This window comes from Micropterus dolomieu, linkage group LG04 (genome assembly GCF_021292245.1).
Source record: "Micropterus dolomieu isolate WLL.071019.BEF.003 ecotype Adirondacks linkage group LG04, ASM2129224v1, whole genome shotgun sequence".
Lineage (NCBI taxonomy): Eukaryota > Metazoa > Chordata > Actinopteri > Centrarchiformes > Centrarchidae > Micropterus > Micropterus dolomieu.
In genome coordinates this window covers 23,447,283-23,466,857 of record NC_060153.1, presented here as the reverse complement: position 1 = coordinate 23,466,857, position 19,575 = coordinate 23,447,283, and the positions used below count along the sequence as shown (strand labels likewise).

General features: G+C 40.0%; 1 protein-coding gene across 1 annotated transcript in view; it reads right to left on the bottom strand.

The window, feature by feature from the left end:
- Positions 1–581: 581 nt before the first annotated feature.
- armh3 (armadillo like helical domain containing 3) overlaps positions 582–19,575 on the bottom strand; it is a 47,258-nt gene continuing 28,264 nt past the window's right edge. The window contains exons 14-26 of the mRNA XM_046046988.1: positions 16,726–16,819; positions 14,241–14,342; positions 13,903–13,961; positions 13,754–13,819; positions 12,773–12,842; positions 11,481–11,541; positions 11,302–11,390; positions 9,998–10,080; positions 9,564–9,690; positions 8,789–8,864; positions 6,938–7,016; positions 2,886–3,002; positions 582–1,864 (exon numbers count right to left, since the gene is read on the bottom strand). Of these exons, the coding sequence (XP_045902944.1) occupies positions 1,772–1,864; positions 2,886–3,002; positions 6,938–7,016; positions 8,789–8,864; positions 9,564–9,690; positions 9,998–10,080; positions 11,302–11,390; positions 11,481–11,541; positions 12,773–12,842; positions 13,754–13,819; positions 13,903–13,961; positions 14,241–14,342; positions 16,726–16,819 (1,116 nt within the window). The 3' untranslated portion in view covers positions 582–1,771. The remainder of the gene's footprint in view (positions 1,865–2,885; positions 3,003–6,937; positions 7,017–8,788; positions 8,865–9,563; positions 9,691–9,997; positions 10,081–11,301; positions 11,391–11,480; positions 11,542–12,772; positions 12,843–13,753; positions 13,820–13,902; positions 13,962–14,240; positions 14,343–16,725; positions 16,820–19,575) is intronic.

The following is a 19,575-nucleotide window of genomic DNA, read 5'->3' as shown; positions in this document are numbered from 1 at the left end:
GTGAAGAAGTCCTGAAGGTATCATGCAGATATTGTGCACGACAATGAATGGTGTTGTCAAATATTTGATTATTAGATCTGTTAAACGAGGCAGCGGAAAACAACTTGTGAACACATGTCTACTGTATATGGTGAACTTGTTCAAATTGTTTCTTATTTACAGCAGATGCCAAGCAACATTCATTTGGCGTTGTTTCTAACCAGCTGGTACTGTAAATCCAGTGCTCTCTTTTAGCACTGTTTTGTTCTCCACCAACTCCCGTGGGATACATCTGGCTCTTCAGCTGCTAAATCTCTCTTAAGTCTCTGAATGTTTGGTGCTGAGCAGGTAGTGAAATCGAATGAAAAGTCATATTTCACTTCTGCAGTGTGTGGTAATAAAGCCTCCCACTGACGCCCAATATATCAAAACTCAGACTGGGTCAGCAGAGTCAGCAAAGGACAGTGACTGTTTAGATCGCAGAGATAAGGGTGTTCCCCGGAAAGCTTCCAAAAGAATATTATGGTTTGTTTTGATGTTACAATATAGATGTGTTTTTCTAAATGGGTCTTACCTAGTCAAAAGAGGAAGCACTAGTTAAGTAGTAGGAAACCAACCTTTATTTTAAAAAAGAAACATAAATATACCTACAGGAGTAAGAGATGAAAGAAACAAGACCCTATACTTGAAGGAGTTGCATAAGTCAGATCTGCTGCTTCCAGTCAGAAATAATAATTTCAAATGTTCTGAATGAGAAAAAGACAGGATGAGCTCAAAAGTAAAGAATATTTTTTCACTAAACTGACTTCATGTGCCAGAGACACACAAGCAGTCATCACTTTCAACAATCTTAATGTTCAACCATTATCTGAACAGTTTTCCTTCTAAACCAACCGCATCCTTTAATACATTCATTCGTTAAACTAAATAGAGAAACGACTTGTGTGACGCACAGTAGTAAATGTTAAGTCATGGCTTTGTTCAAAAACAAAGGTATGCTACAACAATAACAAGGTTTGTTTTTATCACTTCAGAGCATTCCCAACTTAATTACTGTTCAAAATGTTCTACCCCTTAGCGAACGCAAATATAAAATACTTGTATATTTGTTTCAAACAAGTAGAGGTTTAAGTTATCATTCACACAAAGAGAATTCAGACGCAAATAAAGGGTTAACGCTCTAATCAAAGAGGACTTTAAATGAGATTAGAACTCAAAAAGGCTCAAGGTCACCACTATGGTTGTTAGGGAGGACATAATGTTTCACTCAATCCTGAATCTTCTGAAATAATTACTGGAAAGACAAATCATAAACCATATTCTCTGATCAGTTTGACACTAGAAGCTACTTACAACATCATCAGTGGCAAAAAAAGGTGGAGCTGGACATCTCGGTTAAAAATACTTGAATCGTAAATCCAGACTTGCACGTGTCAGTTAACAGTCCAGCCAATACTGCAGATTGCACACGAGGAACCAGTGCAACACGGGCACTTCCTTAAAGTTATCACACACACATATGAACAACCACAAACAGGAGCAAGTCTGGAGAGTTTTCAGATCTTTCCTTAAGGTGCATCCAGCCTGCAGGGGTCTCCGTAGGAAATGTTTCCATCATTCAGGTCACAGGAGGGACAGAGGATGAGGGGTCGAGACGAATCATGGAAAGAACAATCGAGGATTGTACTGGTTGGTGTTAGTTCTGTATGTGTACATGTCCACACGCACACAAATGTACTGTGTATGTCCAGAGAAGGCTGGGGGGGGGGGGGTGTGGGTGTGTGTGTGTCTTTCAGGAGATGGTGGAAAACTCTTTGAGCAGGACGTCCTGACTCAGTGTGTTCAAAGAGACATTCTTCCTCACATTCAGACTGATGGAGCGCACCTGCAGACAGAAAAGCAGATTACCAGTTCACAGATTTCTATAAACACAGAGAGACTGAGGCTTATTCCCATCCCAGACAATTCACCCTCATCCCAAATGAATTCATATGTAGCTGCAGATGCATATAAAACTCTCTGACAGCAAGTCTGCTGATTTACAACAATCCACTACCTCTTAAGGCTGCACATACGCCAAAAACTACAGAAAACATCATCAAAATTAAAGGTTCCTTCCAGCTCCACTCCACTAGGGCTGAACAATTAATCGAAACATTATTGAAATCGTAATATGGGCAAGTGCAATATCCAAATCGCAGGAGCTGCAATTTTTTGATAAAAAGGTACAATTTGTCAAAACATACCAATAAAAATGAAGTACTGTGGTGCTGCAGAGATGCCCCAGCCTGCAAATCATACTCTCCAGACGTATGAGAACATGCTTCTCAGAAAAAAATCACTTATTCATCACTTTTACATTTTTTTCCACTATTATTTTGACTCCTATCACAATATCTGCCAAAATAATCGCAATAATAATAATAATATTGAGTTGCATTATGGGAAGAGTAGGATCTAGCCTCAGGATATCTCAGTCTGTGCTGTTGTGATATTGCCCGTTCTTTTTTTTAATCTTTGTCTCACTTCTCCCTCAACTTTATGGAAGTGCAATACTAAAAATATTGCATTTCAAGGGAAATGGCGCACATAACTAAACTAGTTGTCAATCGGTATAGTTTGCTGCTGGTAGTATGGGGCAAGTGCATCTCAGTTTACCTGCTTATTTATTTAAGTCTAGAAACACAAAAAATTAAAAAATAATCATAGAAATCATTTTAACGGTAGTTTGTTTTTTTTAAACTTACTCATTTCTGTTCACTTTCTATTACATACTATTTTTGCAGCCGTCGACTTTGCAAAAACACCTTGTTGATTGTAAACAGCAGTGACCAGTAAAATGTTGCAGAAGGAAACAACCACTAAACCATCAACAGCCACAAGTCATTGCCCTTTCTCCCTCTTACCAGCTCCTTGAAGAAGGCTGCCTCTTTAGGCTGCTCCGAGTATCTCTCAAACTGGTCCAAACCATCCTGCAGTTTGAGGGTCAGTGTGTCATAGTTGGACCGAACCACCTCCAACACCTAAGATGAGAAATGTGGGCAACAGCAAAATTAATGTTGCATAACTTACCCCAACTCCATAATACAGAGTGGGTACCGCACCGTACAGTAAACATGTAACTTGAACTGAACATTTAAATATTAATTAGTGTTTAATAGTTTATTACAACATATTTACTCAAAAGAGGTCATATGGACTGTTGAAATACTGTAATGTCACATCAGGATTTTTGTAGCATTTTATCTGCTTTCTTTCTTACTTGTTTGTTTTGTCCTATTTGTCCACATGATTGTGCAACATTAGCTACAGCTCTGTTAAACTTTTCACACAGTAGTTGTTTAATTATCTTTTTATGTGTGTACACTATGGTTATAAGATCACAGGACGCACTTTCCTGTGGTAAAGTCCAGCTGAGATAAGAAGCAGAAAACAGAGCTAATTATGCAGAGATTCTCCACACTTCCACCCCTGCCACTCCCCCACTGAGCCATGAAATAGCCCCTAGCAAGACCGTTCCCATTATTTTATTAATGTCCCATGTCTCCACACAGCATAAACATTAACAATGAGATGCACAAGCTGCTCTTTGTTATGCTTCCCGCAGAAGCTCTATGAAACACTCCTCTCAAACAAGCCCAGCTTTTAACCAGATAAACATACAGATGTTAACCCGAACTGACTGAACAGCTGAATCATCACTTTAAATGTTAAATGAAAACAGAGGGTTAGGAGAAGGAAAACATGCTACTTTTATTTTCTTCTTATAAATCTACAGTTCTCCGTTGTCTTTCTTTAAACGTCTGATGAAAAAAATCCTACCCACGTCTCACTTGCCTCTTTCTCCCTCACAACTCCCCATCACCCTCCTCTCTCTGTAGAAATGTGGCGGCAGGTTTGAGCTGTAACCTCAACTAATGTGTTTTTAGATGTTTTAGCTCATTTGCGGCGAATGCAAAGGACAGAAAAGATGAAAGGAGCAGGGGGAGAGAGTGTGAGCTACGACAAACTGGTTACAGGCAGAAATAATGAACAGGTGAGGAATAGTAATAGAATTAAATAAAAAGTCAAGAGAAGACAGAGAGACAATGTAACATTTACCACTCGCTGTTTTGGCGCTGACAGAAATGATAACACACACACTCGACTCAGCTGGGCAACATTCTGCATCACAGAGCAGATATGATTGTGTGCACGCGGTTGACATTGTGTTTATTTTGAAGCGCAGATACAAAAGCAGTTTTGTGTGCTAAAGAGAGTTTCAACTCTAAAATTGTATGACGTGTGTGTGAGAGACAGCCAGAGTACAGCGACTCGACTTCATGCTGTGTGTGTCTGGGAGGCCATCCATCTTCTAGTGCCACTGTAGGGGATGAAGACGCTCCAGGTGGCAGGTGGTCACTGTGTCTGCATGTTGAGCATGTACGTTAAAAGACAAAGAGAAGGAAATGCAAGGTTTCACACTCAGCACAGAGGCGAGACGGGAGAAAAATAAAGAGCTTAGCCTGAAAAAGCCATAATCTAAAGGTCTCTCAAATGGACCAAAGTTCAGCCGATCATCTATTCTTGCTTTCTCTACCTTCGTTCTCCCCCATAGTCCACAGATGCTAATCTAGTTATATCTCATAATCCACAGCTGCTAATCTAGTTATATCTCATAATCCACAGCCGATAATCTGGTTACATTAACGTTCATCAGTGAGATAAGAGGAAACGTCTTTACCTTTTACGTCCGTTTGTGGTGAGCATTATTTTGTTCAGCCTGATTTTTAAGATGTCTTTGTTGAGATGACCTAATTTTGAGAATTCTGAGAGTAGCAAAGCACATTGTCTAATAAATGAACAATGCCCTAAAAAAAACCTTTTTAAAAATTCACTCTTTTGGATGAAGATAGTAGGGAGATGACAAGAAATGAGGGGGGAGAGAGAGAGGAGGAATGACATGCAACAAAAGGTCCCCCGCCGAACATAAACAGGGGACGTTGCGGTTCATAAACCCTGGGCCACCAAGGCATCCCAAAAAGGACTGTATTGGATCATTTTTAGTCATAATATTGATTGCTACCATGAGAGCAGAACAAAATTATGAACATCAATGAAGTCCGGTTGGTAGCCATGTGAAGATTTTGGAGCAAATTCTATGGTCATCAATTAAAATAGAAACGTCAGCATGCACTACTCCAAACACCAATACTGGTGTTAAGCCCTTAAAAAAGTCCTTCACATAATGTCCTGATCAAGGTTTTGTCCCCCACCTGAGTCATATAACATATCTGTCTTGATTCCTACATAATATAACCACAGTGAACCAAGTACACAGAGCAATATGAAAAGACAACCCATTCAAATTCAGCAGCGTTTTGTGCAATCTTTGTGGAGAGAGGAGCGTCAGCGTGAAAAGGTTGTGTCAGATGGTTTGGAAAGGATGTGGACAGCCTCTCCAGCCTCTCACTGAAGCTCTGTCAGTGTGGATGTCCTCATTTAAACGACTGGCTTCTGCTTATTTGTTCATGCAGCTCAGCGGTTTGCGCTCTCACAACACATCAAAACAAAAAGTCTTCTGTTAAATGCATTTTTGAAACCATATTTGTCAATATGGGGAGCGCAACCTTTGAATTAGCGTAAGATTTGCATCACACAGTAGCTCCACATAGACAACTACAAGTGTGAAAGAAGAAACTGCCACTTATCAAAAAGTTACTTTATCTAATGAGGACAGTGTTAATATCGCCAGTTATATAAAACCACTGGCAGCTCATAAGACACCAAAGCTAACTTCTGCCTTCCCTCTTTGTTGTGAATAAATCTAGGAGATAACAACAGAGAGGTAATTGAGGAGTATAATGACCAAATCAATCACTCTCTTATCAGCTTGTAAAAAAGGACTCTTCTGGCTGTTTTTCTGTCCTCTCCGATTCGACATAAATGATTAAGTCTTAAATGGAGCTCACGACGCTCATATCTGTGAAGTTCAGCCTCCTTCCACACTAAGGTTTTTCCACTAATGATGAAGGAATAACTCAAGTGTTTCAGAAGTAGTCCAGTTGCTTAATGACTCAAATCGGTGTCTGCAGAAGAGTAGGGCTCTCACTGTCATTATTTCTACAAGGGCAGCTGCAGACATCAGAGAAACTGCAACATTTACTGTACTTTAAATATATACACAAAAATCTACAATGTTTTTGTTTTTAGGGGGATGTTTCCTTCAAGAGTACAGTAAGAGGTGAATTCTGTCACATACGGTGACAACAGCTTCATATTGGTCGTGAACAGGGCCCTCCCACCTGCCTGACCTGTGTGCAGTGATGCGTATAAAGCTCAGTGGCGTGTGGTAACGACTGCTTTTCTAGGTGTCTCACCACCACAAGTATTGTCCGAGTGATCCATCTATGCAACGCAGCTGTAATTACGCTCCATAAATGCTCCATATTTGTATAGCGCCTTTCTAGTCTTTTCGACCACTCAAAGTGGTTTTACACTACATCTGCATTCACCATTCACTCACATTTATACTACTTACTCACATCATACACTGAGCCTAAGTGCTCAAACAGAAACTAACATTCACACACATTCATACACTGGTGGAAAAGCCGCCAGGGGCAATTCGGGGTTCAGTGTCTTGCCCAGGGACACTTCGACATGCAGTCTGGAGGAGCCGGGGATTGAACCGCCGACCTTCCGATTAACAGGCAACCCGCTCTACCTCCTGCCCCATAATTACTTCCTGAATAGACCTTCTTTCAAAATAAAATGCGGGGTGCCCCTTTCTCAAACACTTGGAAGCATTGAGTGTTTTCCACTGTGTACTAAAAAATTCATAAAGATTTACTTTTGAAATGACCAGAGTGATGTTTCAGTGGAGTACCGACCAAATGGACCCGAGATGTTGCTGAAGTTCATTTTTATTTACATGCAGCTTTTAGTCAGAGTGTAAAAGGAGGGAAACAGTGTTTACCTGTTCTTCTGACAGCTGGGATATGTGGTTCACAGCAGCGTACGACTCAATCTTAGGGTTAAAATGGTTGATGATGGCCCTTAAAGATAAAAAACACAAATGCTTCTGAAATGAAGTTGAATGGACATTTTCCTCAAAGGATGTCCACTATATTCCAAAACCACATGCACACCTGAACACGTGCGATTGTTACACACCTCACTCCAAAACCAAGAGCGGTCTTATTTTGGGAAGACTTTCCTCCTGGCTTCAGGGATTTTATCCCATTAAGCCACAAGAGCAGTGGTGAGGTCAGCCAAAAATAGTACATTTGCTTAGGTAGTTTAGTGTATACAGGGGAAAAAAAGAGCCTTTGCAAAGCAATGACGTTGCCCGGTCATGGCCAGGGGGTGTGTTTCAGTAAATAGACAGTCTTTTGTGGCCTTTAACTTTCACACTGCAACTGTTGTCATTATCCTGTATTGATGTTTACTTGTCAGACAATGTCTTTCTCATAAAATAATCTGATCTGCACTGCAGCCCAGCAGCATAGGAATCGCTGTCTGATATTAGCAGGAAGAATTCATGAGCCACAGTGACGTGGCTCATGAATTGTTCCGCTGAAACATAAAAATCTGCAAGTGAGAATTAGATGGCTTAATGTGGATGTAGTCTAAAATATTATTCTATGCTGTAGCAATAAGATTCCCCTGAATTGGAACCAAGGGTCCCAGCATAAACCATGAAAAAGTACTTTGTATACTTTTGGTGTAGGCTGTAAAGTGTAGTGTACAATTGCAGCCACCTCGAACACTAATTAAAATGTGCATGCAGCTTTCTGGAAAAGCCATTTCTGTGTTTCTTGTTTAGGTGCAAACTAATAGTACAATAATGTTCAAGGCGAGAGGGTTTGCAATCGGCAATTTTGACAAGATATTTGACAAGCAAAGTTCAGACATGCTGTTTAACATCTAAATTCATTTCTACTCATTCCTATTCAATTCCACCTCAATGCCACCTTCACCTTGTGTGAGCACATCAGAGAATTTAAGATGTAAATGGAGAGGCAATCTTTTCCAGCATTAGCATATACATACACTGCTCTATAGCTCAAATATAAGTTGATGAAATAAGCTGTGTGATGAAATGGCTTATTTTGTACTAGTTAGAGTACATCATATATCAAATAAATTATCGTGACCAAAATGCAGAGCATTCTCCGCATTGGTAATTCTGTTGTCATTTACATGTGAGAAGCCAGTGTATGGGGGAATGAATTGATGGGAGTAAAATGGAATCGGTCCCTTCATTTGAGTTCATTTCAACACAGTCTCTGTGGGTTCTTTATACCTCTCTGCCTTCATTCATTTAATCTTTCAAATATTACCCTTTCAATCTCTTTCCCCCTGCCTCCCACTCAACCCTTGAAACTGCTTATTTAAAGCAGTGGCGTCTGCTCCTTCAGGAGCCCAGTTGAGTGGCCCCCTCATGGGGCCTCCAAGCCAGGGTGACCTGAGAGGATCATCTCCTCAGAGAAGATGGAGGAAGAAAGACAGATTAAAGGGGAACATAGTGGAGAAGAGACCAAGTACTGTGTGTGGACTAGAGCTGGGTTGGGGTGAAGGAGATAAAGGCTTAAATTTTTTTCATTATCAAATAGAGGGGCTTAGAGGAGGAAAGGAAGGGAGGGAAGGAACTGGCTGGAGATGAAGAACCTACAATTATAGTTTGAAAGACTTAACTTCATTCACTTTATTGTGACTTTCCTGCAACACATTCTTATTTGCAGTTTCCCTCGATCTAATATGACTCTTTTCTCCTTCGCAGGACACAGTGTTTGTGCGTTGTGAGAGTGTGTGCATGTGATTTTACCGAACATTGACGAGGGCATGGGTGACTTTGCTGGCTGCCTCCTTCCACTGGCCCGTGTTTGTTGATACTCTCAGAACTAGAAGGCAGTAAATTAATGATAAAAACTGGTATTAGCAACAAATGAACACATCTCTTTTCAACTGTGAGGTTCAGAGCTCTAACCAACAATCATTTTTATTGTCAATTAATCTGCACTCCAGTAATCATTGTGTCTATTAAATGTCAGAAAATAGTGGAAAACCGGTTTCCTAGAGCCCAAAGTGGCATCTTCAAATGTTATCCAACCAAAAGTCCAATGATATCAAATTTATGATAGAAAACCGTACACAAACAAACAAAAAAAAAGATACTTGATAGTTGCCAGTCAGTTTTCTGTCAATCAAAACCGTAAATTCTCAAATTGAACTAGGCCTTTAATTGGAACAGGCAGAAACACAGATTTCATTCACTAATTTAATTAGCGATAAAGGGAACGCTAGAATACTTTAATAATGTGAAATCTGCAGTAAAATTTGTTGACGGAAGTTTAACAATGATCCGGAAAAAAGTGAAAACAGTGGAATTCATTGGGGAATGAAGCTAGTGTTTCTGTTAAATTTAACGTGTGACCTGCTGCAGTAGGCTACAAGTAATTCCACCTGTACCCAGTTTATATTTGTTCATGATGGCTAATATTTGAGACATTGTTTGAATAACAGCTTTTATTTGGGAACTCACAATAATCGTTTCTGTTCTGCTCAGGTTAAACACTGCAGTTCAGCTTCTACTAACGTACCCATACAGTAGAGGTTGTCGAACACCTGGTGCATTCGTACAATTTCGTAGTACAGCTCATCGTAGCTGTTGGAGGTTGGCAGGAACGTGTCGCCGTATGTTATGAACATGTTGAACAGGTTCACTACCTGGATAAGGAGACACACGTTATTTGAACAATTCATTCACAACGAGTCTGAGAAGAAAAACAAACCAAACCGGTTTGGCATCTTTTGTCTCCTCTGAAATCTAATAAAAAGGAAGCAGTTTAGACTCCTGTGTGTGATTTGAGTTGTATGCACAGCTGGGCTATGAGTAGCACCACTGACACAGCATGGCTGGCTGGCTCTCCTCTTACTACAAGAGCAGACATATATCCCTGTGAAACTAATTTCCATGGTACACTGTGCTGTCAAGGCCCTGTCTGCATGTTTTGTGAGTGTGTGTGTTGCTCACCAGTAAGGCCAGATGAAAGATGTTGTGCTTGGCCAGCAGTGTGGTCTCATTTGACAGCAGGAATTTCAGCAGGTTGATGAGAGCTGTGCAGAGAGAGACACGCACATGTTAATGAAATAATCTGGAGTGGTGATCATCCAAAACAAGCTGGCACAACAACATGCTGAAAGAAGATAAACACATCTATTGCTTTAATTTGGCTCTTTTTTTTCTCTCCAGTCTTATTTCATGGTATGCTATTATCACCACCAGGAGAAGAGGGTCGGTGTCATTCAGGGAATTAAGCTGATTATTGGTCTGATTAGAGGAATTTGTATTCTAATGAGACAGTGCGATGGGGCCATTACAAGCTGAAACGTTATCCTGTTGTGTGTTGACCAGGCTGAAAACAAGGCCACCAGGACGGCTTGTGCTTCCTTTAGAGACTCATTATCCAATCTCAATGATGCAATACATTTCCAAAACAACCAGCCCAATGACTTCAGAAGGAAATTGGTTTTGCAAAAGCAGTGACTATTTACTCAAGTCTTAGGTGACGCCCAGCAAATCAAACTTTTTTCTGATTTAAAGTATGCATATGTTGTGTCCTGAAATTTCTTTTGAAAAATTAAACTATAAACAAGTCCTGTCGCAAAACTTCCAAAACACAATTTATTTAACACAGTTTGTTTGCAAAGACCACAGAAAACAGCAGAAACTGTAAAACAAGGCAATGTTACCCCTTACCTTTTGTTTTGCAAACTTTTGTTCACAAATGCAATGACAGCGTGTTTGAACTAAATATGATTTCTCATACACAAAGTAGTAGTAAAACTAAAACTAGTGGCCATAACAAACACGAATATGATGTTTTATTATCTGGGAGATAACCAAAGTGATTACACTTGATCCTGAGGGTGACATTAAATACCAAATTTCATTTGCTGTCGGTGCTTGAAAAAAAAGATGGGATCATCAAAGTTGAGTTGTATTTAATGAATGAATGAAAGGGAGAAATGCAGTGGAGAAAGAGGAAACTGAAAACGGTCTTGAGCGTCTGTCTCGAAAGTGGATGATCTGCTGAGTGTTAGATCAAATCAGTTTGATTTCACTCTCATCACTGGTTCCTCTCTCTCATTCAGCCTCTAGCTTGTGTGACCATGACCACAACAACTAATACCTAATTTCAGTCCTGGGTTCCTCCAGTAGAAATGCAGGTTAAGTATCAGATTTCCTCGAAAGGTTCTTGATCTCCTGGGAAAAGTTCCTGCCTACCCTATTATTCAGACATAAATGACACAGGAGAGAAAGCGAGGAGTCTTTACCTGACCAGAGCTCTCTCCAGGTGTAGTGTAACCTGATTCTGCACTTCTTCTGGTAGCACAGGAGTTTGTGGATGATCTGCACGCAGCGCCTGCACAGGAAATGAACACATAAAACTGTGGTGACGGAGCTGGTTGGTGGATGAGACGACTAAAAATGTATGACGTGCATGTGTTCTCACATGTATAAATCCATGGGGAAATCCTTCATCATATGGGTGACAATAAACTCTACCATCAGATCTACACAAAGGGGTACAGGCGAAGACAGAGAAAAGAATAACTGTTAGAAGGATACAAACGGAAAGGGTTAACGGCAGGAACCTTTAAAGGTCAAAGGTCAAAGTTTATTTATATAGCACATTTACAAACAGTCACTACTGCCCCAAAGTGCTGTACAGATACAGAGAACAGCATAAGATAAAAAGCATAATAAATAGCCGAATAAAACCCTTCTAACACAGAATATGCCAAAAACAATAAAAACAGACAACAGATAAAAACTATACTTACAATAACAACAATAAAATGTCACCGCTCAGCATGTGTTAAAAACCAGTGCAAAAAGATGTGTTTTTAAAAGTGATTTAAAGCTCTCAATAGAGGTAGCTGCTCTAATGTTGAGAGGAAGAGAGTTCCAGAGCTTAGGACCTGCTACTGAAAAAGCTCTGTCGCCTCTGGTTTTCAGTCTGGACCTTGGACAGTCTAAAAGCAGCTGGTCAGTGGACCTGAGTGCTCTGACTGGAGTGTGCAAAATCAGCATATCAGATAAATATGATGGTGCCAGCCCATTAAGAGATTTAAAAACAAACAATAAGATCTTAAAATGGATTCTAAAAACGACAGGCAGCCAGTGGAGAGACGACTTGCTTAACCTCAAATAGTGACATAGTGATTGTTAGTGTGAGAAGCAGCAGTAAAGCAAAAACAGCTATACAGAAACTAAATTGCCGGTTAACATGGCAGGAAAAGATATCCCACCAAGTAGTAGGGAAATGTGTAGTGAATAAATATATATAATACTATCACGTGAATCAATGTCATCTGCAGAACCATTTTAAGAATGAATAAATTAATAAAATGTTTTTATTGTTTCAATCATATAATTAAGATACCATAAATACATATAGACCAGGAGCAGAGTGCAGAGTAAATATATCCAAACAACAAAGTCCAAAAACAGAGAAGCAAAAACAACCTGAAACAATCCTTCTCTACGACAAAAGGGATTAAAAGCAGGCATAACTAATTCTACATATTCTAGCTATCTATCGAATAAATAGCTTAAGTAAAGTAAGAAGTCAAAAACACAGTGGAGACTGTAGAGTGGCTAATATTCCAAACTTCAATATCTGGTTTGTAGCCATTACCATAAGAAACTACACAAACCCAGAAGGTAGATTAGACGTTCTAGCGAACTCATAGAGTCACTGCCGGTTTAAGTCCACAGTAAACAGCTAAATATTCCTCATACCTAGAAGAGCACACACCAGCGGCCGTGACGGGATGTTCTTGTCCACGGCTTTTTTTCTGTGCCTCATGGGCTGAAAAACAACATAGAATTGAAATATAGAGTCAGTATGTAAATGTGTATGAATACATTGTACTGCATATGCTAGAGATGGACAGGTGCATCCGCATACTACAAGGACTGACTAATATCAGTTTAATTAAGACAATATTGTACAAGACAGTATTTTTAAGGCCAATATCTGGCTGATGGATCCAATTTTGTGAGCCTTTCTTCTAGCTGTATGTCACTAATAACACAAGTTTCAAATTTCGCAAAAATAATAAAGTGTCATGGTCTTTATCATGCAGCACTTAAGTAACCAGGCTTACAGTCAACTTTGTAAGCGGATTTCTTAAATGTCACGTAGAAAAGAAACTTTCTTCAGGTATTTTTCTCCTTGAGAACACAGATTTTTCTGCCATGTAACCGGGTTTCTAAACTGCTTTTTACAAGAATGCACGTGCATGACAAAAGAAGTAGTAACAACTAAGCAATGGACGAAAGGAGAGATCATTATATGGAGCGATGCATTCTCGTCTGTACAGAAGCAGCTTCTTCTATCACAGTTCAAATCAAGTCGTAGCTCCAAAATAAGGTCACTGGAGAAATCTGATTACTGACCTGCTGCCCGTGTACGCAGATTTACTGTAACAAGGTTAATAATGTAATGGGCATTGTAATGTAATTTAGCTGCGTAACCTGGTTTCTCTGAGTAACCCAGATACTCAAGTGTATGTAAACTTACTGAATGTCATTAATCACTACACGAATACTAGCTGAAGCACCTGCATATGTACTTAAACTCAAACCCTTTAAAATAATACATGTTGATATTACTGATCGGGATGATAAAAAATACCAGACATGTTGTGCCGCTGTAACTTTATAATTTGTTCCGTCACTTCTGTGCTCACGTTCACTAACTCACAACCAGCAACTCACCATTCTGTGGAGATTGACTCTGAAATTCATGTTGTCGTCGTGAAGAAAGGCATCGGCGTACTGGTCCTATCACACAGAGAGAGAGATGAAATCAGAACTAAGACAATCTGTGGAGGGCGCAAATGCTGCAGCAGTGTCGCTGCTCTTACCTCGGCTATGCAGGTGAGGATGATTAGGCACAGTCTAGCACTGTTGAGTCGATGCTCATCTGGAAACACATAAATATGAGTTACCATTCACAGGTAGAAAGAAAACAAGACTTTTTTTTTTTCCCCTCTGGGGTTTTTCGGACAGAGTGACTTAAACAAATGACTGCTATAAAGTGCGATAAGAATTGTTGGACTGAACAGCATTTATTTGTCACTGCTATCTAAGACAACTATGTGAAAAGACTTAAGGACAGACAGAGAAGAAAAGGTGAAAGAATGAATAGTTATAGGAAGCCGAAGTGACAGAGCCAAAAAGGACATGATGTTTTCCTATTTACCTTTAGTATCTTGCATTACAATGGAGGAGTACTTGAGGAAGGTGATGAGAAGGTTGCTAGTCTGCAGGTTGGGATCCAGAGGCAGTTCTGGGTTGTTCATCACTACACAGCAGATGTACGAGTAAAACTTCAATCAAACATAAATACTGCAGTTACAAATACCTAACTATATTTTATCTAAATATTATGGAGACAGGATAAATATATGTACTAAAGAAACAAAGTCACAAAAGTGTGTGGTTGGTTTCAAGTCAGTGATTCCATTTATACAAATCCCAAAAACCTGAGTCTAAACTCTGAAAGTCTGAACTCAAAGTCTACTGTAGGTTGAAATGAGCGGTCGCCCTTGTTTGGGCCGACGGAGTGCTCATTCAGGCAAATAACTGCATTACAAAAAGTGATGTCTTTGTCCCATTACTGTAGCTACTGTAGCTTGCTGTGTAGTCAAGACAAGCATCTTCATCTTTTTAAAATCTCTGCTCGCTGAAACATACAGCTTGTTTCATGGATAAATGATGAGCAGGTCATTTCCATCTCCCTCTTTTACCCCAAAACCCGCATTTGTTTCCTTTTTCCCCTCAGATCACAGCAGGCCCAAAGGAAGAAGATTTCACATTACAGAGAAACATATCATCACAGGAGGCTACACTGTGGAAGGAAAAAGCATATTCCTGACACGTGATTGCAGGCACATGTGTGAAATTATTTCTGGTATTTCTGGAGGGCCCTGTAAGTGCTGAAGCTCATGACATGCCATAATGCACGCTCCGTGTATTTGAAGCTGGAGGTTAATATTTCATACAGAAAATGGCTCTGAGGTTTGAGGCAAGGGAGGAAGAGTTAGCCAGAGATGGAAACATGCACATTTTAACAGTAACAGCGTGTGTGCAAGCTAAATGACCTGCTTTTGAATGTGCCAGCAAAAATATTCACCTTCCATGAAACCTGAAGTGACAGCCAGGCACCCACGTTTAAAGAGATTATAAGTGGGATGGTGTAACAATCTGATTATTAAAATGTATTAAACCCACATTAGAAGTTCCATATACTGTGTATGAGCATCTATCTTCTATCAGATGACCTTCAAAATCTATTGAATATTTGAAAAGGGCTGATGATGAAGGTGCATGTTTAACAGAGAGCTTTAGAAATCCGTTACTTCATTGTCCATCACTCAAGGTGTTTTGACAGATCAATATTTTCAATTTAGTTCAATTCTGCTTAAAGGTGACCCTGCAGCCATCAAACTTTTTTAAATATACAGAACCGACAAGACCAGGTTAACGATGTCCTCCCCTGTAAGCTCTGGTGTCCTTTGAGGTGGAGACAACTATAGCTGAATACTGAAGCAAGTATTTTAGGCTGTAAGATACTGGAAATGGGAAAACATTTTCCTTTCTAGAAAAGGGAATAATTGAATTTGTGATTCAAGGTGAGTTTCTCTGAATGACTTACTTGCCTGTTGAGGTAAAGGGGGCATGCTTAAGATGTTGCTATGGCAACCGGCAGCGCTTGTAGAAGCAACAGCTGGTAGCTCCTTCAAACTTCGCTTTTGTTTTTTTATCTGTTTTTTTCCCTGGCTTTATTGCCAAAACATGTTTTACCTCTGACATAAGTACAGTCATTGGAAGATGATTAAAGAGCAGCAGACCACGATCCACCCGGCCCAAACAACCGGAGATATGCTCAGAGGAGAGGAAAGAGAGCCAGGAGAGGAGCCATGCTGGCCCAAGCTTGGAGTTAATTCTGCTCATTTAAAAGCCGGTCTGGACAAAATGGGACTTAAATTGACCAAGCAACGGAAGACTGTTGTGCCCACATCGTAACAGAGACCTGCACCATCAACATCGGCAGGTGGTCCATGTTCCAAGCTCTCAGCACAAGACTCTGGCAAAATGAGAGGAGGTGGACTCTGTGTTTTACATCGATGATGTTTGGTGCACAATCGCAGTCAAGATGGACTCTGTTTCCAAAATGTCAGACTGTTTATTGTGAAGATCAAACTTTCATATTATCATCTGGTTGCTGCTGTTTACATTGAGCCCATGCAAATTCAAAAAATGCAATGTGGAATGTCCGGGGTGTAAGTTATACGTGTCTGTATGTATGTAAATAACTGTATTGTTTTATTTTAGATATTACCATATTTTAATATACTTTTAATAATAACATTTAATTATATGTTGTGTTTAGCACGGAGGAACTACAAATTTCATTATGCAGCCTTGTGCTGTATAATGACAAGTAAACAACATTGTACAACTCTGAACTATACACTTAACGATTAAGATTTATGCTTAAATATATAATTGCCTAAACACATTCTTCTACTCTGACAGGCGAAACACAGTTTCCATATCCTGCTGATTTTGCGGTCACTGCTTTGTAGCTTCAGGAACCAATGAGTTATATCGCAGAAACTACATACATGTTTTCTACAGTCTATGTCTCCCTAGATAAAAATATTAAAAGGGGTATGACTTACTGTCGAGAGAGGGCGGCGTTGTGCCAAGTGGTGTTGTTGGTGTGGTTGGGGTAGGTGTCACCGGTGTGACTGGGATGTCAATCTCAGGGTGGCTCTGTTGAAAGGCCAAAAACACATGTGAAATGTCATTAATAGTGAACAGCTGTCCCTTGTGTTGCGTAATGTACATAAACATCAACAGAACAAGCTGGGCAGAAGGTTTAAATGAGGTCTGAGAAAAGGGAGCATGATGCATTTCCACTAAATAGTACATTAATCATCGCTGCTAATTTATCGAGATTTTTACCTGATTCTGGCAATAAAAGTGCAGCACAGTGACTTAGTGGCCTCAGAACGGAAGTTAGTCCAGAGGCAGTGTTTAGTGGCTGCTGTTCTCACTGCATTAAATAACTCCTCAGTATTCAGGTGGTTAGTTAGGAAGGGTCAATAACAGAATTTGAGGGTCCACACAGGGATTGAAACAAAGTCAACTGAATGATAGCGGAGAAGTGATTTTCACACCTACTGCACCTTTAAAGAAACAGTGTAACATGAGGTAACTCAACTCTCCTCTGACATATGAGAGCTCTACAGATAAAATGATTAAACAATCAGAAAGGAGATAGCGCCCTCCTCTATTCTAAACACTGTCTTCTTGTTTTGTCCATCATTATTAGATGTCTGATCACATGACAGATGCCATGAACAGCAGAAGATTAGAGGGCAGCAGAATAGAAAACCTTTTGCCTGTGTTTCACAGCAACAGAAAGAGAGGAGAATAAGAAACAATGAAAAGAATAAAGCTTTGAGAAACGTGTTGAAGACCAACAACAATGTTTGCCAAATATTAAGATATTCCTGACTTGTCATAAAAGTCTGACTTGACTAATGATGCTTTCAGACCAAAAGCGAAGCGAGCGTTCGGGGCGGTAAGTTTACATGCAAAGTCAATGCAAAGACGAGTAGAGCCGCGATTTCCTGTTGGGCAGCGCGAAGGGAGCGGTGCGGGCGACGCGAAGGCAACGTGAAGGAATTCGCGTGAGTTGAATATTTTTAATTCAAGCGAGAAATTCGCATGACGCCGAGTCGCGATAGCCTATCAAAGTTGAGATTGTCCGTACGTCACCGACAGCTTCAGAGCGTTGTGTGGAGAGGGCCAGGCAGAGCGGGCGATTGAAAATCTGCAGGCCGGCTGAGAGCTGCTAAACTTGGGCTAGAGGAGCAGGGAGCAGCGCTCTAGCTTTTGGACAAATAAACACCCGTGGTCGGACTGGATTATGCTCTGACAACTACACCGTTTGCTCGAGGGCGGAACTCGGATTAAAATGCTTTTATTAAATTAGATTTTTACTTTACGTTTTTGGGATTACAAGTTGATTTATCATCACTCGAGCTTCTCAGCAGCTAGATTCTGTGCACATCCGGTTCCAGTGTTGTTAGGCACTACTTCATATTTATATAAAAACCGGACAAAACTGGACATTACTTGTAGAAAAGAAAGCGAGGAGGTTGAACTACCTGGTGAGTTCAGAAAACACGTGTAACTTTATTCCAGCTATCGTTGTACTTTACTGTGACCAAGTTAGCATAGTATAGCTCTGATCGATCCGAACTCCATTCAGAAAACAAACATTTTAGAAGTTGTTGTCCTGCTGTCTTGCTGACATACCTGACAAAGCATGAATTCATATGTTTAACAAAACTGCATCATATGGTAGTTATTTCGGTATCAGTTTGATCCGTTTATTTCTATTTAATCACAGCAAAATGTTTCCTTTGGGTTCATACAGCTGTAGTTGCGTTATCGCGTTGTGTGTGAACACACCCCATCCCGGCTAGGCTGCTTAAAGAAGTTTTACCCTTAGTTAGCACTTCTATACTAGATATGATCAATCTATCTTTATCAACAGGCTATGTACCACAGTACTTTAAAGTAGCTGTAATTAAACCTCTTCTGAAAAAGCCCAAACTTGATCTAGATGTTTTAGCCAACTATAGACCTATATCTAACCATTTCCATTTCTCTCTAAGGTCCTGGAGAAAGCAGTTGCTAAACAGCTGTGTGACTTTCTACAGAGCAATAGTTTATTTGAGGATTTTCAGTCAGGATTTAGAGCTCATCATAGCACAGAGACAGCACTGGTGAAAATTACTAATGACCTCCTTATTGCATCAGACAAAGGACTTGTCTCTGTACTGCTTTTATTAGATCTTAGTGCTGCATTTGATACCATTGACCATCAGATCCTATTACAGAGACTTGAACATTTCATTGGCATTAAAGGAACCGCTCTAAGCTGGTTTAAGTCCTATTTATCAGATTGATTTCAGTTTGTACATGTTAATGAGTTCTCCATGCATGCCAAAGTTAGTCATGGAGTTCCACAAGGATCTGTCCTCGGACCAATCCTCTTCACTTTATATATGCTTCCTTTAGGCAATATTATCAGGAAACATTCCATAAGCTTTCATTGTTATGCAGATGATACTCAGTTATATCTATAGATCAAGCCAGATGAAACTAATCAGTTAGCTAAACTTCAAATGTGCCTTCAGGATGTTAAAACCTGGATGACCTGTAATTTTCTAATGTTAAACTCAGAAAACTGAAGTTTTAAGCATTATCTAAAGATATAGTTTCCCTTGATGCCATCGCCCTGGCCTCCAGCACCACTGTAAGGAATCTTGGAGTTATCTTTGATCAGGACATGTCGTTTAAGTCTCACATTAAGCAAATTTCAAGGACCGCCTTTTTTCACCTACGTAATATTGCGACAATCAGGAACATCCTGTCTAAAAATGATGCAGAAAAACTAGTCCATGCATTTGTTACTTCTAGGCTGGATTACTGCAATTCCTTATTATCAGGCT